General features: G+C 35.5%; 1 protein-coding gene across 3 annotated transcripts; it reads left to right on the top strand.

The window, feature by feature from the left end:
* Nucleotides 1-16540: 16540 nt before the first annotated feature.
* Nucleotides 16541-18755, top strand: LOC120158862 (myb family transcription factor PHL8-like). Of its 3 annotated transcripts, XM_039169596.1 has the most exons (7): nucleotides 16541-17234; nucleotides 17358-17434; nucleotides 17509-17566; nucleotides 17656-17731; nucleotides 17829-17898; nucleotides 17983-18566; nucleotides 18603-18755. In XM_039169596.1, exons 1-7 carry the CDS (start codon nucleotides 17111-17113, stop codon nucleotides 18607-18609), a joined length of 996 nt encoding a protein of 331 aa, XP_039025527.1. In that variant the 5' UTR covers nucleotides 16541-17110; the 3' UTR covers nucleotides 18610-18755. The 3 variants fall into 3 exon arrangements, with proteins under 3 accessions (XP_039025527.1, XP_039025525.1, XP_039025524.1); XM_039169594.1 differs by having other exon boundaries at nucleotides 17832-17898; nucleotides 17983-18755; XM_039169593.1 differs by having other exon boundaries at nucleotides 17983-18755.
* The last annotated feature ends 3498 nt before the right edge of the window (nucleotides 18756-22253 follow it).

Genomic DNA, 22253 nt, shown 5'->3' with positions numbered 1-22253 from the left:
AACATTTTTTAAATTCAATAAAAGATGCAAGTTTCTTTCATGGCAAACAGTTTTCTTATTTTCTTCATCTCAGTACTCCATTTCATTCTCTTTCGAACTTAATTTTTTGTTGTCCCGTGTGGGATATTTTCCTGTCACGCATACACATTTTCTTCTTCCTTCAGGTCCCCAGATAACGATAATGCAGGCACTGATGATCCTGATCCGGAGGTAGATTTTGAATCGGCCATTTGTCTCGAGGAAGTTGATGAATGCGACAATGAAGAGGAATGCAACTTGCCTACCGAATTGTTGAGAATAATAGAAAGCGAAGACAAAAAAATACTGCTACATGAAGAGGAAATCGAAATGTTGAATTTGGGCACTGAAGAGGAAAGAAAGGAAGTTAAAATCGGTACAACTCTTTCGGCTGAAGCGAGATAAAATTTGATAGTCTTATTTCAATAATACATAGATGTGTTTGCATGGTCGTATCAAGACATGCCGGGGCTAGACAAAGATATGGTAGTCCACAAACTGCCAATCAAACCATAATGCAAACCCGTGCAACAAAAGCTAAGGAGAATACGACCCGAAATACTCTTTAAGATCAAAGAAGAGGCCAAGAAGCAATTTGATGTTGGTTTCCTTCAAGTGGTCAAGTATCCAGAGTGGGTGGCCAACGTAGTGTTGGTTTCAAAGAAAGATGGGAAAGTGCGCATGTGTGTTGATTACCGGGACCTTAACAAGGCCATCCCTAAAAATAACTTCCCTCTGCCACACATAGACACTTTGGTGGATAATACTGCTGGGAACGCCTTCTTCTGATTCATGGATGGATTTTCAGGATATAATCATATTAAGATGCATCCTGAAGACGTGGAAAAGACCACATTCGTCACCATGTGGGGAATCTTCTGCTACAAAGTAATGCCCTTCTGATTGAAGAATACTGGGGCAACATATCAAAGAGCTCTAGTGACCCTATTCCATGACAAGATGTACAAAAAATCGAGGTCTATGTCTGTCAAGGCACAAATCGAGAGTGAACATGTCGAGAATCTGAGAAAGCTCTTCTAGAGATTAAGAAAGTTCCAGTTGAGACTGAACCCTAGCAAGTGCACTTTCGGAGAAACATCTGGGAAGCTGTTAGGCTTTGTGGTCACCATGAAAGGCATCAAAGTCGATCCTGATAAGGTTAAGGCTATCTAGAATCTACCTCCTCTATAAACGTAAAAAGAAGTTTGAGGTTTTTTGGGCAGATTGAATTACATAGCACAGTTTATATCTCAGTTAACCGAAAAATATGACCTAATCTTTCGTCTTCTCTGAAAGAACAACCCCGAAGCATGGGATGAGAACTGTCAAACTACATTCGAGAATATAAAGGAGTACTTATCTCACACTCCTATCCGATGTCCTCTATCCCTAGCAAACCTTAATTCTTGTATCTACCCATATTCGAGAATTTAATAGGGTGTGTCATGGGTCAGCATGATGAATTCGAAAATAATGAAAGGGTCATCTACTACTTGAGAAAGAAGTTCACCGATTGTGAGGTCAGATATCCTCCCCTCGAGACTCAGACAGTACATGTTGTATCACACCACTTGGCTGATTTCCAAGTTAGATCCACTAAAGTACATGATGGGTGTGCCAACTCTCTCTAGAAGGTTTACCCCGATGGTAGATGTTATTATTTGAATTTGACATCGAGTATGTGAGCTAGAAAGCCATAAAGGGAAGTGCCATATCAGATTTCTTGGCAAGAAGAACCGATGAAAATTACAAGCCGCTAGAATTTGACTTCCCAGATGAAGACTTGATGGTCATATCCTTAAAAGAAACAAGTTCTTCCACAGGCAGTTCTTGGAAAATGCATTTTGATGGTGAGTCAAATGCATTAGGACATGGCATCGGGGCCATACTAGTCTCCCCAGAAGGGAATAATTACCCATTCACTAGCAGACTAAATTTTGATTATACCAACAACATAGCAGAATATGAGGCTTGTGTTTTGGGGATTTGAGCTGTAATGGGGAAAAATATAAATACCTTACGAGTATATAGAGATTCAACCTTAGTAATCTATCAGCTCCGTAGAGAATGAGAAACCAAAGATGTAAAGCTGGTGGAGTACCGGAAACTAATACTAGATCTGCTTGAATAATTCAACGAAGTCACCTTTCGCTACGTGCCTAGAGAAGAAAATCAAATGGCTGATGCTTTAGCTACCTTGGCAGCTGTATTCAAGGCTGGTGGGGAGTCAGAAATGATTCCAATTGACATGAAGTCGTATGAGTAGCTTACTTATTGTTACCAAATCGAGGAAATAAAAGACACTAAGCCTTGATACCATGATATTCCACAATACATCAAGAATTGGAGTTATCTAGAGGAAGCCACCGAAACTGATAGAAGACCCATTAGAAGGATGACAGCTGGATATGTCCTTGATGAGGAGGTTTTATATAAGAAAAGCCATTATCAAGTCCTGTTAAGGTGCGTAGATGCAGAAGAGGCCAAGATGATAGTGGAAGAGGTACATGACGGAGTTTGTGGAATACATGTAAATGGACATATGATGTCAAGACATATAATGAGATGCGAATATTTTTGGTCCACACTGGAAAGTGACTGCATCAACTGTACTAGAAGATGTCATAAATGTCAAATTTATGCACATAAAATAAATGTTCCACCTTACCTACTTCATATGATAACATCACCATGGCCTTTCTCTATGTGGGGCATGGATGTTATCAGACAAATCCATCAAAAGGCTTCGAATGGTCACCGGTTCATTCTTGTGGCAATTGATTATTTAATAAAACGGGTATAGGTTGCATCATATGTCAGTGTCACTCAGTCCACTTTTTGTAAGGTTTTGAAGAAAGGGATTATATGTCGGTATGGTTTACCTGAAAGGATCATTACCGATAATTCTACAAATCTGAACAATAAGATAATGGATGCAGCTTGTGAGCAATTCAACATAAAGCATCATAACTCTACTGCATATAAACCGAAGATGAACAGAGCGGTAGAAGCATCAAATAAAAACATAAAGAATATAGTGGAGAAAAAGACTGAGACCTACAAGGATTAGCACGAGAAATTGCCTTTCGCTTTGTTCGCTTACCGAACCTCAGTACGAACTTCGACCGGGGCGACCCCATTTTCATTGGCATATAGGATGAAAGCAGTGCTGCCTATTAAGGTAGAAATTCCATCACTCCAGGTCTTGTTAGAAATCAAACTGGATGATGCAGAATGGGTACAATCCCGATATGATCAGATGAACCTAATAGAGGAAAAGAGATTAAAAGTCATTCATAATGGTCAAATCTACCAAAAACGAATGATTCGAGCACATAACAAGAAGGTGCCCAAGAGTATTCCGTGAAGGAGATCTTGTGATAAAAAGAATTTGGCCAATTCAGAAAGACTTTAGCAACAAGGAACTGTTGGTCACTGTTAAAAGAAATAGAGACGCTTGTTGACAAGGGAGTCTTGACACAAGAAATGATCAAGAAATGAGGGGCAAATAAAGATGAAAATTCTGATCCAAGTACACACCCAACATTCAAGGAATGACGAGGCATGATAGATAAATAAGTGGAAGTCGTTACTTACCACTGTAATACTTTCTACTTTCAGCATCTTGTTTGAACATGTTTTTGTTCCTTTCTCTGTCTTGTTGTGATAAATAAATTTGTGTTGCTTTTATGGTTATGAGTAAGAAATTAAATTTTAATCTTGAAATTTTTGAGTATCAAGTAGATTAAATATTCTTTTTCAAGAATTATAGATATTTGGCAAGTGGTAAAATTATACATTCCATACCCCATCCAAATGCCAATTACTTGATCCTTACCAAAACCAAATCTTGATCATACATTTATTTGAGACTCTGAAGTCATGTCTCTACCTGTTTTTGAGACACCAAATCCAAATGTTTACCTTCTTGGGTAGAATTCATTGTTGATTGGTTCATTACCTTCCACTATATACATGACTTCCAAAGTCACACCTTTGTCCTTCCAAATACAAAACCATCATAAACCAAAAGACCTCAAACGAACCAAACTTTCAAATTATCCGTGAATCTTCCCACAATAATAGATGAGATGAGGCATCATGGACCAACTTATCGACGATAATTTCGAGTGATTAGGGCATACTCAAAGAAGAAGAAAATTGATTGATTTAGATAAATATATCATGCATTAATTATATTGTTTTCATGTAAAAAAAGATTAATCTTGAATATTATCCCCCTGGGGATACCTCTTTTTACAAAGGCTTCTGTGTATGAGATGATGAACGACATTGTTTCATTTATCCCTTTGCAAAAAGAAAAAAAAATATATCCCTTGTTGTCCACATTTGAGCCTGAATAATTTTTCTTCTGATTCAACCCTAACCAAGGATCACCCTCCACATTGGGGGGCAAGAAGAAGGGTATCTGCTCACAGGAATAAAGATTGTCAATTTGAAGGCAAATCTTCATGAAATGAAGAGAGTTTTGAAGTACAAGGTAGGTCAAATACAAAGTGCTTGAAGATCAATCCAGTCAAGAATAACGAAAGAATTTCTGAAATACAAAAGGAAAATGAGGTTCTCAAAGCAATTGAAAAAAAAGGAAAATTGAATCAATATGGGTAACTCATTAAGCCTCAAGTTACAAGGTTAATCAAGTGCAATAAAGTTCAAAGATTCATATTCAACAAGAAGCGCAAGAAATGCTGGAGATGAATGAATCTTATGAAAAAATCCCCAGCAAAGAAGATCCAAGTCAAGCAAGGCAAGATTGAAGGCATCAGAATGAATTGATCATTGGTTCAATTACCCTTAAACACTTGTTTGAGCCTTTTATTCCTTTATTTCGTAACCATGAGCCTTGGCCTACGTTACGTACCTGAAAAGTCCATTCTAATCATACATGGATTTCTATGTGAAAGAGATTATTTTCAGATTTCATTTCGCCTCTCAGGATTGATTTGTATTTGCAAAAATTGTTTTTTTTAATCTTTAATGCATGATATGAAAAATTATAAAAGGGGGGTTCAAGATGTAAATTTTTAAATAACATCTTAGAACCAAAGGAGGATTCAAGTTGAAAACCTAAAAAGGCGGCTTGAATATTGAATGGTGCAACAACGACATAAGAGACGATCTTAAGCTCTTGATGAAGCACCGCACATCCCAAAGACGTTCTAAGATTCTAGAACTAAGAAGTATCTCTATGAGATGAGCATAACAACTCTTCCTTTAAGATAGTGGAAGCTCAAAGAAGACATATATGCTGGATCAACCTGACAGACCTTACTTTACCAGAATCAACCTAAGCCCTAAATCAGTCAATAATTTTGACACTTGCCATAGGACTATGATTTTTTGATTTAAAAGTGTAATTGATTTATTTGATATTCATTAAATTCATGCTTATGATTTGATTCTATTGTGAACCTGTAATAGGCAATACTTTACAAAATTCTTTCATTATTTGATAAAGAAAGGAGAAAAAACATTTTCAAATAGTACAGTCTCAAATGAGGAAGGACCTTGAAGCAAGTTATTGTCTATTATACCTCTATTGAAGAAAAAGAACGAACGAGGCCAGAATAATGAAGCATTTCACTTTCTTGAAAGTAAGTGGTCCAAAAAGCTAGAAAGTCTGGAGAATTGAACTTGTAACGCTCTCTTGTGACATTATTAGCAATTCATCAAGAAAGATTATCACTTATCTCATGTTGAGGGTGATAAGCATCACCAGACAAATTATTTTCCCCAGCTATCAATCCATGTTCTCTAGAAGATTGCATCACAGAGCTATAAGTCCCATTAAGTGTATTATGGGAATGAACAAGTCCCCTACCTGCACTTTGGTTATACCATGATATTGGCTCAAGTTTTTATACATCATTGCTACTTCTTCCAGAATGGGATATGTAGGTGTGTATCTTGAAGTAGCAAAATAGGTAGTCACTGTAGCCGCCATTGCAAGAAAAGACATTAACAAAAATCTTCTAGTTCATCCCAATGAGGTTTATTTCTTCCGGTAAGGTTGTTACACTGGATACCACTGACAACAAGGTCGAATATGTCAAATCTACTCATCAATTGCTCTACCCGATTACCAGTCAGTTCTTGCGTATTTGCTTTTAAAGGTATGCCAAGACAGTAGAAGGCAACCTCTGCATCACTGATCCTAGAGAAAAGAGACAGGACATTGATACCACCGGGGAACATGTCTCTAGCAGATCCTCATGTATGGTTTTTAGAGAAACCTAGAAGCATTTTCACCTCATCAGGTTCAAGTGGAACAACTTTATTCCTTCCAACCCATACCAGATTCCATTTTCGGCACTCATCAAGAACGTACTTCTGGACATTTGAAGGTGGCTCATCGTCATAAGCTTCAAGAGCCTTACAGATCCTTTCTGTCAATTTGGCACTTCTTGTACATGTTTGTAAACATTTCAACTTTGTTCTTGGATCCCAAGAAGGCCACCAGTTTTTTGTCAATGAAAAAGCATCATTTATGGTGCGTGGAGGAAGCCGAATAAGAGGAAATATGTTCTCAAATTGGCAGATTACGAATATAGCCCCTTTTTCGTGCAGTGGCACAATAATACTTCGAATCTACAAATTCTGGCTCTATATCGTATAAGTACCATAACATTTTAGTCTAAACACCAACTGGAGCAAGTTCCACATTCTCGTAGTAGAAATAAGGAGGCACAATAGCATCTTCTGAAAGTGTTCTTTGAGTTATCGGATCTGGTTCGGTAGGAACCCTAAAACCAATCATTAGATTTGGAAGATGAACTGCATGAGCGTCTTCATTAAGAAGCTTCTTTTCAAGCTTCCTATGCTTCTTTCTTTTTCAAAACATCATAGCCCAAGTTTTGCCTTTTCTTGTAATTGGGGTAATTGTATAATGGCTTCCCATATTCTACCGGAAGAAATGCGTTACAGCCTTAGCCATTTGAGCAGCACATATAAAATCTGTCAACTCTACAATTGATGAATCTGGACCACATCTCTCCATGGCTATTGAAGCCTCAACCTCTGAGTACCCGATTTTCGTCAAGTATAACAGTTTATTCTCCTCATCAGAATTAGAATTCATGATTTCCTCGTTATCAGAAGAACTATCAATAGTTGTGAAATCATCCTGAAAGATCGTTTCATAATCAGATGAGTAGTTATCAGAATCAACATGTTGCATGGAAAAGTATATTCCAGAAATAGCCTTCACTGAAAACAAGGTTCAGTGTGTCAGTCTGGAATGAATTACCAAGCGATTTATACCACTCTGTCTGACTAAATTCCTTCAGATCAAAAAAATGGGCACCTCATTCAGTAGAGGCACATATCTCAGACATTTTTGTCAGAATAATTGAGTACTTCTTAAGTTTGTGACAACATGAAGAGAATTCCTCAAGTTACTTGACAACTACTGTTTAGTGACATCAGAATGAGAGTATTCAAGATAAACATATTTGAGGCACGAATAAAGCCGCAAGTACCCACAAACAGTACATTGTCAAAATTGGACCTCGTGGGGATCCTGATATTGAAATCAAACAAACGTTGAAAGTAAGCCTTACAGTTTAGAAGGTTTGGGGCATTTTGAAGGCCCAATTCAGACAGATTCATGCGGGACATCTTGAAAGCCCATTTCAACCAGAAATAGAATGGTGGGGTATTTTGAAGGCTCATAGTAATATGAATATTTGGGCATTCTTGGAGGCTTATCTCGGCAAGAAGTAATGTTAAGCACACTTTTAACATCTGTATCAACAAATGTTGGGGCATTTTAAAGGTTACTTCAGATAGATCCATGTGGGGCATTTTGAAGGCTCAGATTAACAAGAAGCAAATGATTGAGCATGCTGAAAGCCCTTTAAATCAGAATCATGAATGTTGATGTATTTTGAACGTTTGTATTAGCCAATGTTGGGGCATGCTGAAAATCCATATCATCTCATAGAAATATCATTAACTTGAGAAAATATTTCCAATGAGATAGAAAGGTATGAAGAATGAAAATGGAGAAGCAGTGTTAGTCGAGCTGACTATACATAATTGCTTCGTTCATCTGGCAATTGCATTAGGGTCTTGTTGTTGGATGAATATTTACTCAACAAGTATGGTTTCAAATACTCAATCTTCTTAACTATGTGTCACATAACAGCGTGTTCTTTGTTAAGCTACATCACGGTTGCATGAATAAAGATGGTCCCCGTGTAGACTATTTGATCCAGGGTTCAATTCCTCAAGATTTCGGCTTTGAATTTGGTCTTTTGTGTGTCAGTAATGATTGAACATATTTCTTTGAGGTTTCTGACAGTTAGTTTCAATCATATTGTTGGGGCTACGAAATTATTTTTCAAAAATGCTTTCGCTTACTTGATGATATTGAAGAAAGAGGCTTAGCTTACGTATATTACCCTTATTCCCATTGTTACTGGGGTTATCATGGCCAGTCAGGGTGAACTGAGTTTTCATCTATTTTGGTTTATCATGTGCGTTTCATCTATAGAAGTAAGACTTCCATGAACCTTGTTTCTGTACATGGATCCTATAGTTGATGTGTTTCTATTTCCTAAAATACTCATTATGGAAGAAAACGTGATTGATATCACACTTGCCTTTACCCGAAATGATTACAAGATCAGTTAGTGTCTCTTATTCAATTCGTCACTAGCATATCTCATGAATTTGACCAATTTTTGGTCATACCAGCATCTCATTGGTATTCCCACTGAGTTTTGTTCTCAAGAGGTCTTGTGACATCATACAAAAGCTTTGAACACTATGAAAAAGCTTCACTGACAAGAAATCTGGGTAGAAACCACATGAGATGATGCATGTGTTGTCAAATGTTTTATGAACCAGTTATTCTGATGCTGAACCAATGTTGCAATCATATGGTATTTTCATTCATGGACCCAAGATGAAGTTTGACTTCTTCAACCCCAAGGTTAGAAGTGAGATATGATGAAGATTTCTTTCCACAAAAGGGAAGCTGAAATTTTAAACAAGAAACAAGTGGAGCCAACTAAGATTGAACAATAGGTTGTTGCTAAACATCTCGATGATATGGTCCAAGTTGCCTTGTTCGAGATCTGATTAGATGTGGAGACATGAAATGAATTAGGATAAATCTTCCTTGTAATGTGTTTCAAGAGTCAAATCAGAACAGACGCTGATCTCCTAATTAAGCTCTGTTGAGTTTAGCATATTTACATCTACATTCTTCAAAGATGATATATTCTCTCTTCAAAGATGATGGATTCTTTTTAAAGATGAAAGCTTTATTGGAATTTTACACAAGTTCAGATGAAGAAAGTCGATGTTATCAAAAACAAAAATGGGACATCATAGTTCTGACTACGACAAGAGTTCCATAAATGAAACATTTTTTCTTAGACTTTCATGAAACAAAGAAGACACAAAGATTGCTCTTCCAAATCAGAAATGCCAGCTTAAAATGACATTTTGACCAAGTGAGGGAAGACCAAGTTTGCCACTTTGAAGTAAACAATACACTCAACATTCATGCATCATATTTAGGCATTTGCAAAAATAGGGGCATTTTCATTCATTTTATCAATTTGAATATTTGACAGGAATTTCCAAGATTTTAGAAAATATTTTAATCCATTACTCAATGGATGAACATTTCAGATAAAGTTCATAATGAGAATAACTCATCTGAAGAAGGAAGAATAAATTCATAATGAGAAGAATTTGTTCAACCTTTTGCTTGAATTCATCACTCGATGGATCAACTTTTCCAGAGGAAGTTCATAATGAGAAGAACTCATCTGAAGAGAAAGAAGAAGTTCATAATGAGAAGAACTTGTTCAACCTTTTGCTTGACTCTATCACAGAAGGAGATAGATAAACACCAACATTTCCAGATAAAGTTCATAATGATAAGAACTTATCTGAAGAGGAAGAAGAAGTTCATAATGAGAATAACTTGTTCGACCTTAGCTTAATTCATCACCTATGGAGTTGAATGAAAGAAGAACCTCTCTTGAGGATCAACATTTTCAGAGGAAGTTCATAATGAGAAGAACTCATCTGAATAGGAAGAAGAAGTTCATAATGAGAAGAACTTGTTCAACCTTGCCTTAAATTCATCACATATAAAGCTGAATCAACAACCCCTCTTTTGAAGATCAACATTTCCAGAAGGAGTTCATAATGAGAAGAACTCATCTGAAAAAGAATAAGAAGTTTATAATGAGAAGAATTTGTTCAACTTTTTGCTAGATTACATCATAGAAGGAGATAAATTGTCACCCCCAGTGGAAAAGTTCATAATGAGAAGAAATAATCCCAAAGAAGAGTTCAACATTTCCATCCTAATCAAGTGAAGTCAAATGAAAAAAAACTTATTGTCTTTTCGTCTTTGCTCTATTCTCATTAACACAAGAATGAGCAAAGAGGGGCAGCTGAAGACACCAGTTTTTTTCCATTTGATTTTTTATTATTATTATTTATTTTATTAATTATTATTATTATTTATTATTTTTAATTTTATTATATTATAGGCCCATTTACAATTACAAATCCTGGAGGCCCGAATACAAAACAGATTTGACCCGGAGCCCAGTCCTATTGAAGACCCAATTACAAACAGATCCAGACCCAACTTGAACTGGCCCATATGGCCCAGCTAAACCCTAAAACCAAATTAAGGTTTTCATCTCATCTCAACCGCCAGACGATCTCAGCTGTTGGATCTGGCAAGATCCAACGGTCCAAAAGCCTCCAGATGGTACTTACAATAAACCCTAGGGTATGATACCCTAGGGCAACCACGCGGCGCCGCCTCAGCTATCTCCAAGCTTCCAGTCACCACGCCTCTGCCAGATGGTCCAACGCCTGCTGTCGACGCTGCTGCCATGCCCAACCCTCGCCAAAGTCTCCAGAAGCGATACGTCACCGCCCCTACGTCGAAGCCATATAGTGAGTCACCACCATAGCTATGGTGACTCATCGAAGCTTCCCCCTTTGGACTGGTCCGAGCCGAGCACTGTGGTGGCTATAAAAGCCACCACCGAACCTGAAAACAAAAAAAAGAGGAGGAACCACAAGAACAGACGGATATACAGGAACAACCACGAACAACCAACGACCAAAGATAGAACAGAGCAAGAACTACACCAACGATCCCAGGCAAATACAAACTGAAAGAAAAGAAAAAAAAACTGAGAGACTTACCACCGAGGAGAACTCCAAACATCGTCGAAAAACCCAAAAAAAAATCGAAGGTAGTTTTTTTAGATCTACGTAAATTCGAGACTTTTTAAGGGAAACGAAGGTCGTAATCATTTTTAGGTAGTGCCGATCTATCTTTTGAGGGTTTTTTTTTAATTTTTTGGTCACCGGAGGTGGTGTTTACGGCGGCCTAAGGCAGCCGGTTGTTGACCGGTTTCCCTCCGACGAGGGAAACTTAGAGAGAAGACAAAGAGATTTATATATCTCTCTCTAGAGAGAGAAAGGAAAAAAGAAATGAAATGCTTAGAGCCTTTCTCGGCCAGTTAAAGGGTTTATATATCCTCTCCCAAACGACGTATTTTGGGGAGGGACTACCGTGTAATTTCACACATAGTAAAACCCTTTCCGCGATCCTTCAGGTTTTATAGCATTCTATTTTAGTCACTGAAATCAAATTTTGAACTTTTAATTTGGTGTTCGAATTGCTATTTATTACAATTTAGTCCCTGACCTAATTATATATATTTTAGGGTAAATAACCAATTTAGTCCCTTATCATTTAATTAATATTTATTTTAATCCCATATAATTAAATATGTTAAATTACACTGTTAATATTTAGGTATTATGTTATTTAGAATGATGCCCATTAATTTCTATATTTTTATAATTTAATCACTGATTTGTTATAATTATTAATTTTGATCATAAGTTTTATATATTTTTTTTCTTTTATATTTTATTTATTTGCAATATTATTATTATTTTTGATATATTTAAATTATTATGTTCATTATTATTTTCTTAGTCATATAAATATATATATATATATATATATATATATATATATATATATATATATTTGTTTAAATAATATTTATTTTTAATACAAAGAAAATGGAAGTCTTAAAGCAACTAGATGTTATATTATGGTATTTTAAATAAATAAATATTATAAAAACTATATCTTTATTATGTTTTATAAAAAATTATTATTTTATTTATATTTTTCGATATTAAGAAATGTGTTGTCTTAAAGTAACTGGAAGTCATTTTCTGATATTTTTAAATAAATAAATATTTTACTTTTATAAGTTATATATATTAATCTATTTCTAATAAATGTTTTATTAATATTTATTTATATTTTATTAAGAAAAGAGTTATCTTAAAGCACCTAGAAGTCATTTTCTGATATTTCTAAATAAATAAATATTTTATTTATATTAATAGATTTTCTTAAAATTATAATAATAAATTTGAAATAACATGATTATAAATTAAGTATATTTGAATATTTAAATTTCTAATAATAGAGATAATTTATAATTAATGAGTACCAATTTTGGGCGTTATAGTGGTGCTAATCCTTCCCTAAACATAACCGACCACAAATCCCTTCTTTACTAAAAATTTTTGGTTATACGCATATCAGTTTATCTTTTAAACTATGTTTTCTTAAAAACTATTTTAAAATATTGTTTTTAGGTATTTGACCTGCCTAACCCAAAAAGATCAATAGCGACTCCAAAAATATTTTTTTAAAGTCAAAATCATTTATTTGTTTATTTTATTTTTCCTGCCAATTAAAAAATTTGTGCCCGGACGAAAACCGGTTACAACAACCACCACCGACATGGTGGCAAGACGGGTGTAAGATTTTGTACCAACAATAACTTGTTCGGTCGCATCCATGGATTCATTTCAGGAGACTTTGCTTTTATCAAATTCCATGTGTTAGCACTGTGTTTATACCAATTTGAAAGTCACTGAAACTTATCAACGATTCTTCAGTTCCATTGACTGACTGGTAAATCTCCAAAAAAAAAAAAACTGTTGCTTTTTCTTCCGTTGCTTTGAATGTACAAAAAAAAAACCCCACATTTTTATCATCGGGTTGTCTCTCCAACCAAATGATCTGTCTTCTCTTTGCCATTTTCTTTCTGGGGTTAAAGGCTTCCTAGTATAACAGTTGTGGACTATGAAGTTTTGGGGCTTTGCGAGCTTGATAAGCTATAGAAGAAATGATTAGGTTGCAATACCACTGCAACAAACAAGATGCCTTGAGCCTATTACAGTTAGCTACTCTTAATTTGTTAATTTGAAATAAATAGGTTAATCTGAAAACTGCATATTGATTATACTAGGTTGCTCGAATAGCATAAGATAACTTGGAGATGGAAAGATCAGGATATCCCACTTTGATATTTATGATCTCTTTATGGTAGTGGACAAACAGAATTTCACTAATTCTGAGCAAAGTAACCGTCTTCAAGCATTGACAACCAGCCCAAGTTATCTAAAAAATTTTAACTTGTTTATTTATTCATCCTGGAACATGCATACACTTCATTTCCAGGTTCACCTTCCAAGTTTATATTTTTCTCCAGAGCTGTAGAATATGAACTTAGCATAATTTTCTTCAAACATGGATTAGCTGTTGATAAAGGTGTGGGTGTTGAAGTTGTCTCACTGAGAATATTCTCTAAATATATGCAAAGTTAGATGTACATGTCATTAGATGCCTTGAATCAAATTTAGGAGTTTCATTTTTCTTCTCTTATATCAGGTAATGAATTCATAAGTTTTTCTTCAAACATTGATTACTTGCCAAGCTAATGCACTGGGTTAAGTCATATCAACCCAGTGTGTATGCTTGATGTTGGATGTACCATTGCATCAGAAATGATTTCTTTGAATTATTTGAAGGAATATTTCTACATGATTTTACTGTCTCTATCAATCATGTTGTGGGCTCTTGGACAAAGATGTTCCCCCTTACCTGTTCAAGCAATTTAGTGAGGCAATTTCAATATTTATGTTCTTTGGTGAAGAAAGCAATCATGTCTACCACTTACTAGCCATGTTCTGCTTTTCAAGCCAGATAGGTCGAAAACTTTGTATATTTACCTCGGCAAGCCTTTTTCGTGTTAGAGAAGTAAATTTTACATGTTTGTAGTGGTACATATCAATTTGTTCATCTCTTTAGCCATTAAGACATATATCTTTCCTAACCTTCATAACTGCCATAACTCTTGATCGACCGTGTTGCATCCTTTAATGGTAAGAATGAATACAATTCGAAACTTGTATGATATATAGTGTGACACTAGTTTAACAAGGTTGTGAGGGTCCAATGTGCTAAATTTGGAAGATATTACAGTTAGGGTCTCTTTAAATCTTTCTCTATATGTAAAAACAAAAAATCAGAATCCATCAAGGGATCTCGGTGGTAAAAGGGAGCGTTGTTCCCCTTAGAGGTCCCTAGTTCAAGAAGCTGCATCTGTAACAGTGTTTATGTGTATTGTCAATATTTAATTGTCGGTTCTTGTATTTGTGGCTCCTTTTTACGAGAATACTGATGTTACTTACTGATTGATATGTTGGAGAAACATTCAACTGTCATTTGAACATGTGAAGTTTCTTGCCGGTTACTTTCTTATAGTAAAATAATCAATCACCCTAATGATATGTTGAAACAAATTTGATCTGTGACATATTGCCAACGTCATTTTCAGTTTGTTGATTGTGCTTGACACAATATTTCAGCTGAAATTTCCATTATCTTTTTAGTCGGATGGCGACTAGTTCCTTTTGTTTCTCTTTTCCAGATTCCTGAGGCCATATTCTTTTCATAACCTCATCTTCTTGCTTGCTTTTGGATTTATGAAATCTCTTCTGATGGGGCCCCTTAAAGAATAATAATTGATGAGGCACATTTGTTTGTATGACTTTTGATTCACTGGACCTTCTGCTACTGTCCTAAAAATACCAGGGGCCGTGTTGGCATCATCACGGAATCTCCTTTACTAGTTATGGAATATATTAAAGCAAGTTAGGAGTTTCAAGTATCTCATCTGATTAAAGAGAAAGGCACTCCAATAACTCTCCCTTTTCTTGTTTTTCAAACATTCGGGCCACATATAATGAAAGCGTGTCGATAATTTTATTCCTTTCTTCGAATATGAACTATGAGCTTGCCACTGATGGATTATAGCTCTAGGAGAGAAGCAGATGCTTACTCAAGGAAGAAACCATGTTGGTGTGAATATGGACCTACCACTTGCCGGTCCATCATGTCGATCTTCTTGTTAAATTTTTTATCGAACAGAATGATGATCGTGACGATCTCGTCAGTGGACCTTCCACTCTATGCTCACTGAATTGTATCCAACTAACTGATTATAAAATTGTAATTAGTCAACTGGTTGGAGGATGTTTTATTGATTAAGGCATGTCATTAAGCAATCCTAGAGAAACCTTGGGCATATATCTTGTAGTTCTTTTAATTAATTGAAACAGCCCTATTGCTTTTCTGGTTGTCTTAATAAAATAACACTTGGCATCTAATCTTCCTTTTTCTTTGAATCCTGGAAAATGGTTTATCAATTTAGCAGACCAACTGAATGCATGGCACTGAGATGGCAAGTACTTTGGAGTTCAATCATTGGATTCTGATTCCTGTAATTTAACTCTTGACCGCAGACCGAGAAATCTGCAGAATAATCTGATTCAATTGACTTTTATGATTTCTTGTTGGCCATTGTGGCTTCCCTTTATCTCTTTATTTTTTGAGGTCTGTTTGTACATGGATTACAGATTTAAAGCTAGCATTCCCTTTGGAACATGTTTCTTTATAGGACTTTTAGCAGAAGGAGCCTTGTTGATTGCTTTCATACTAGGAGAAAGCGTGCACCAGTAAACCATGCGAGGCTTTTTGTCATTTCGTTGTGTTTACATTTAACAAAAGATGGAAAATGGGAGGGTTTGATTTCATGGCCTTGTGTGACATGTGCCAAGGGTTATGCTAGCTGTATTGCTTTACACCACCACTTAACGATTAGTCCGATTCGAGTTTAACACAACTGAATATGATAATTTAGTTTGATTTCATTGAAGTTGCATCTTTGTACAGTCACCTGGAAAAACTCAAGTTGAGTACCATATATGTCGAGCTGTCTGTCCTAATGACAGTCTGTATAAAAGAAAACAAAGGGTCTGAGATTCTCCTATAATGGGATAACTTAACAGAATTGTGTGTACTTTTGGTTCAAGAATTTATATACTATGGGGTTATTTTCACGCACCCAAGTTTATCTATTAAGATGGCCTCATTTGTTTCACTTTTTCAAGGGTAAGAAAAATGGGGCCAGATGGGTCCCAAAATCTAATACAAGATTCTTTGATTCCTTCATCCATACAACGAACAAAAAGAATCTGCCAGTCAGACCACACTCTTCCCTAAGAGAAAAAAAAGGATAATAAAAACAACGGAGAGAAAAGGGCATTGACAGTTTCTTTCCTTGAAAGTTTCTTGTACTTTTAGTATAGTGGCATCCATCATTCATCTTACTTATTCATAGAGGTGGTAAACGGATTCGGATTCGGGTTTACGTTTAGCCTTTTTCAGATTCGGGTTCGTTTTGTTACCTCAATAAACTCAGCAAGGTAGAGGGAAAAGAATGTGATGTGTGTGTGTGAAGATAAAAACAAACCATGCACTTTTCCTCTTTTCTCTCCTTTTGAGACTCAAATTGATCTGTGTTGCTTTCTTTTCTGTTTTTGATGCATCAGAGATTCTCTCCATCCACCCCCTTCCAAGTCAAAGAAGAAAATTTAAAAGAAAAAGTTTAAATGAAATTGGAGATGATAGAAGGAAGAGGCAGAGGTCATGGGCATATATTCCCTCACCAAAACAGCCCCACCTATGTTTCCAGATACGGAGTGAGATCATAGGACAGCCCAACAACTCACAAGATTTATAAAGAGAACTACAGCTGCTTCAAATTGAAAGCATAGCCTTCATAAAAAAGAAAAAGAGAAAGGGATCAAAAGTTTCAGTTTTCTGCATCCTTCTGCCTGTCTCTCTTACACAACAAAAAACATGGGTCTGCAAAATCGAGACATGAATTTGGTTCTGTCAACTGATGCAAAGCCTAGGCTGAAATGGACTCCAGAGCTTCATCAAAGATTTGTTGAAGCTGTCAATCAACTTGGAGGGCCAGACAGTTGAGTTTAATACTTTCAGATAACCTTAATACATCATCATCATCATCATCATCATCTTGTCTAATCATGCTGTTTTTATGGGTAAATTTTTCTCATGTTTCCTTTGTGTTATTTCTGGACAGAAGCAACCCCAAAGAATCTGATGAGGGTCATAGGGATTTCTGGACTCACTTTGTACCATCTCAAAAGTCATTTACAGGTAATTACTCTTCATTATATAACCATACTACAATCTCAAAGGGAACAAGGTTCGATTGTATTTTCTTCTTGCAGAAATACAGGCTGGCAAAAAGCCAACAGACAGAAATCTGCCTTAGCAATGAAGTAGATGGTGAGACTAAGATTTCATTGCTTGTTGCATTTATATGATTATATTGACTTTCGCTAAGATATGATCGTTTTTGTTTCATTGTGCTACAGATTACAGAGAGACGCAGAGCAGTAATGGGGATTTGAGTAGCGATACAAGTGATGTAACTCACAAGAAGATGAATGAGTAATATTTACATGGATCCTTTATTTTCTGATAAATTTTGGATTTAGAAATGATAATAAACAGATGGTATTGACTGTCTACTTTTATTTTTCATCAGAAGCTTGAGGATTGCTCAGGCTCTCCAAGTGCAGATGGAAGTACAAAGAAAGCTTCATGAACAGATTGAGGTATGGCCAATTGACCAAATCCTAAATAGCCGGTTTTCAGTTGAGGCATCAACTCGAATCGATCAATCTATTTTTCTATTTCAGGTCCAGAGACATTTACACCTAAGAATTGAAGCTCAAGGAAAGTACTTACAATCAGTTTTAAAGAAAGCACAAGAAACACTGGTTGGGTATACCTCATCTTCTATCGGTGTAGAACTTGCCAAAGCTGAACTCATTCAACTCGTCTCAATGGTTAACACCGGCTGCACAAGTTCTTCGTTTTCGGAATTGACAGAAGTAGGAGGTTCGAGCTTAAAACAGACGGAACGAAATCTAACGAGAGGTGCTATATGTTCCATGGAAAGCTCATTGACATCTTCCGAAAGCTCAGGAAGAAAAGACGATGAGGAACCACCTAAAAACGATAATATCTGTGCCGAGAAATCTAATACTTTAGTGGAACTTAACTTAATGGACATTCACCCCGAACAGAAGCGTTCGACTAGTGGTTCGAGCAATCAAGTTAATGGAAAGAAAAGAAGTGGCTCTAACAATTCTGATGGCATATGTGTTGAGCAGCCGATAGCTAAAATATTAGAGCTTACTGAAGAGGAAAGTGGTAGTCAATTGAGAAAGTCTGGATTCTTGGGGTCATTTGATCTCAATAACCAATACCAAAATGACATGGAATTAGGTCCAAAAGCAATAGACATGAACTACAGGGAATAGATCGGCTCAATGTGCATGGTTTGGAACTGTTATGCTGCATGATTGTTAATAAATATAATCTAAGCTGGGAACCTGGTTGTTTAGAAGAAATCCTTTGTTTATAGTATATTGTTATATGTATTGAACTCCAACAGCTTTTGAAAGAATATTTGATATCAAGAGAGGGTATAATGCACATTTCTGCAGATTCATCTCTTCATTATCTCCCTCTTACCGACTGATGCTCATAGCGAAATAACCTATAATGCTTGCTTCGTTGAAGTTGGTCCAAAAACTCAAATTTCAGCTGGTAATGATTACCAAGAATCATTGTAATTGTATTAATCTTTTTAAATATTTATTGTTGATTTTTTTATCATATAGGATGTAATGAATTCTTTTTTCAATTAGGATGTTTACTATCGTACTTGGTGACGATTTCTGAAAGACATTTGGATCACTCGATGACACTAAAAAATTACATCGACTGCAAGACGTTTTCTCGAAGTTTTATGCATATCCAGAATTCATAGAGTGATCCGAACAATTTCCAGAAGTCGTGTGATTTAAACGACTACCAAAGTCACTGTATAATCCAAACAATTTCCACTAAATACTGTAATAAATATTCTAATTGAGTAAATAATTTTCTCTACACTAAATTTTCTTTTTTAACACATTATTAAAACAATTTTGCCGAAAATGTTGGAATAAATATTCTAATTGAGTAAATAATTTTCTCTACACTAAATCTTTTTTAACACATTATTAAAACAATTTTGCCGAAAATGTTGGGAAAGTTTTTTGAATAATGTACTGGAAAAAATTAACTCGAATAAGATTGAATTAAAATTATTTACTTGAATAGGGAAATGCTACAGTACTAATGAGAAACATATGGTGTTCTATGCGATTTTTATAATTTTGGATGGGAAATGCATGGATTTCCATGCGTTACCCATTCTTTTTTATACTTATGGACACTACAAGTTGTTCGAACCATGCCATGTTGCCTTGATTAAGTTGATTGAACCATGCTCTGTTACCAAGTTGCTCTAACTATGCATTGCTACCATGACACTACAAGTTGTTATTCCTGCTACCCCGATAAAGGTACCCGAATCATGCCCTGTTATCCTGATCAAGTTGTTCGAACCATGCCCTGCTACCCTAACACTTTAACAACTTGTAGTGTCAGGGTAGCAGAGCATGGTTCGAGCAACTTGATCAGGGTAATAGGGTATGGTTCGAGAAACTTAATAGCAAGGTATTATTTGAGCAACTTTATTGGGGTAACAGGAAGAACAACTTGTAGTATCACGGTAACGGGGCATGATTCGAGCAACTTGATTAAGGTAACATGGCATGGTTCGAACAACTTATAATGTCCATAAGTTAAAAAAAACCCTAAATTTAAGAAACTCTTATATATATTGCATGGACCACCATGTGTTTCCCATTGGTATTTCATTCACCTTATTCAAACAAATAATTTAACTAAACCTTATTCGAACTAATTTTTTTCTCAGTGCATTATTCAAAAATATTTAGCCGAAAATGTTGAACCCCTTGATTCAGCATTTCTTTCTTCCATTTAAGGTGCCGTGTTGGAATGAAAAAAGCAAATCAAACTTGAAGGAGAAGAAATGATCATAGCACCAAAAATCATTTTATAAGTTTCCAACAAAACAAGCAAATCATTCTCATAGTCCCAACAAACTTCAATCAATTTATGTGTAATTGATTTATTTTTATAATCAATTGTATACACGATTATTAATTATTATACTTATCATTTTTATTATCAATATCAATATCAAGTTTCATTTTTTCTGTTAATTATTTTTTTAATAATTTTAACTGGATTTTTAATAAAAATAAAAGAATGAATCAAAATTACAATATGCCTAAATGTAGAGAGCTAAATGATATGTTACACATATATTGATACATGTTAGATATGAAGATAAATGCGGAAATAAAAAACGACACTTTCTAAAATTATAGGTTACAAGTACGACAAGTGCATAATAAATATAAAATAAATTTTAAAATTTTAAAAGACAAAGAATATCGTTAATATTCATTAAGGTTAACAATGATTAGAATTCTTTGATAAAATATGAAGATTATAGTGAATGTAAACCAAGTCTTGAGCACGACTTGGATTTAACATATTTCTGTTAAGTGAGTGGACGAAGGAATAAATACTTCAATTTCTTTTGCAACAAAATGATGAAGTAGGTTGTCCAAACACTTTGAAAGTTGTATGTACCATTTTTACCTGGCGAATAAAAAATTATTTTCGTACTTTTGAAAAGGAATCTCTACCTAGTTTAAGGTGTGAATGGTGTTGGGAAATAAACCGAGTACAAGTAATTTCCTTATAACCAGATTAGTGCGAATGCGAAATAAAAACGGAAAAATAATACCCAAAATTGATAACGGAGTTCAGCCAATTGTGCCTACGTCTCCGGACTGTTGCAAATCTTTTACTAAGAGAGAAAATTTACAGGTGTTTACAAAACACTCACTACTCACAAGAAAGCTCTCTAGTATTGGGAGAAAGAAATGATTTTTGGGATGATTTTGAAGCTAAATGAGCTAGGGTATTTATAGTTGAAACTTAGGGACTAATCTTTGAAAATATCCTAAAGTGAAATGACTCAATTTTGTAATTATCCCTATTACAAAATAATAATTAATTTAGCAGCCCATGTGATGCCATTTAGCAGCCCCTTTTCAAATCAAATTTGCAGTCAGCTTTGAAAAAATCAAAGCAACCGGTTGCCTTACCAAATTCAACATTGAATTTTCAACAATCTCCCACTTGAAGACTGATTTTAATCTGTCTTCACACCTCGATCAATGCAGCAGCATTTCTGGTCTTATTACTCTAGCATGCCAACTAAAGCTGAACACAACTTCAGTTTGTCCGTAGTCACCGTCTTTGTCAACATGTCTGCCGGATTTTGAGCTCCACTAATCTTTTTAAGTTTCAAAATCCATCTTCCAGAAGAGATCGGATAAAATGATATCTCAATTGTATTTGCTTCATCGTGGAATGAAAAGACAGATTCTTTGCTAGATGGATAGCACTTTGACTGTCGCAATACAAGACATTGTTTTCTTGTTTCTTGCCTAACTTTTCCAAGAAACTTTGGAGCCAAACCATCTCCTTGCTGGCTTCCGTAACAGTGACATATTCTGCTTTAGTTGTGGAGAGAGCAACTATCTTCTGTAGTTGAGAAACCCAACTTACTGCAGTTCCTCCTAGAGTATAAACATACCCTATAGTGCTTCTTCTGATGTCAACATTTTCGGCTAAGTCAGCATCTACATAGCCTGTCAGTATCGTATCTCCATATTTGAAACAAAGTGCTTTGTTTGTGGTACCCCGCAGATATCTGAGGATCCATTTGACTGCTTCCCAGTGTACCTTGCCTGGATTATTCATGTACCTGCTAACAGTTCCCACTGCATGAGCAATATCTGGTCTGGTACAAATCATGGCATACATCAGACTTCCAATTGCTGAGGCGTACGGAACCTTTACTATGTGTGCACGTTCTTCCTCCGTCTTTGGTGACTGTTCTTTGGAGAGTCTAAAATGAACACCTAAAGGTGTACTTACTGGTTTAACATCTTGCATGTTGAACTTGGAG

The sequence above is a fragment of the Hibiscus syriacus genome, unplaced genomic scaffold (genome assembly GCF_006381635.1).
Source record: "Hibiscus syriacus cultivar Baekdansim isolate YM2019G1 unplaced genomic scaffold, ASM638163v2 tig00111331_pilon, whole genome shotgun sequence".
NCBI classification, from domain to species: Eukaryota; Viridiplantae; Streptophyta; class Magnoliopsida; order Malvales; family Malvaceae; genus Hibiscus; species Hibiscus syriacus.
This window is presented reverse-complemented; position numbering and strand designations above follow the sequence as displayed.

Bases quoted from the DNA above. Each gene is read 5' to 3' on its own strand.
- LOC120158862 (XM_039169593.1), top strand. From the start codon at position 17,111: ATGGGTCTGCAAAATCGAGACATGAATTTGGTTCTGTCAACTGATGCA. The intron at 17,435-17,508 runs GTAATTACTCTT...TTCTTCTTGCAG, and splicing joins ATCTCAAAAGTCATTTACAG to AAATACAGGCTGGCAAAAAG. The intron at 17,567-17,655 runs GTGAGACTAAGA...ATTGTGCTACAG, and splicing joins CCTTAGCAATGAAGTAGATG to ATTACAGAGAGACGCAGAGC.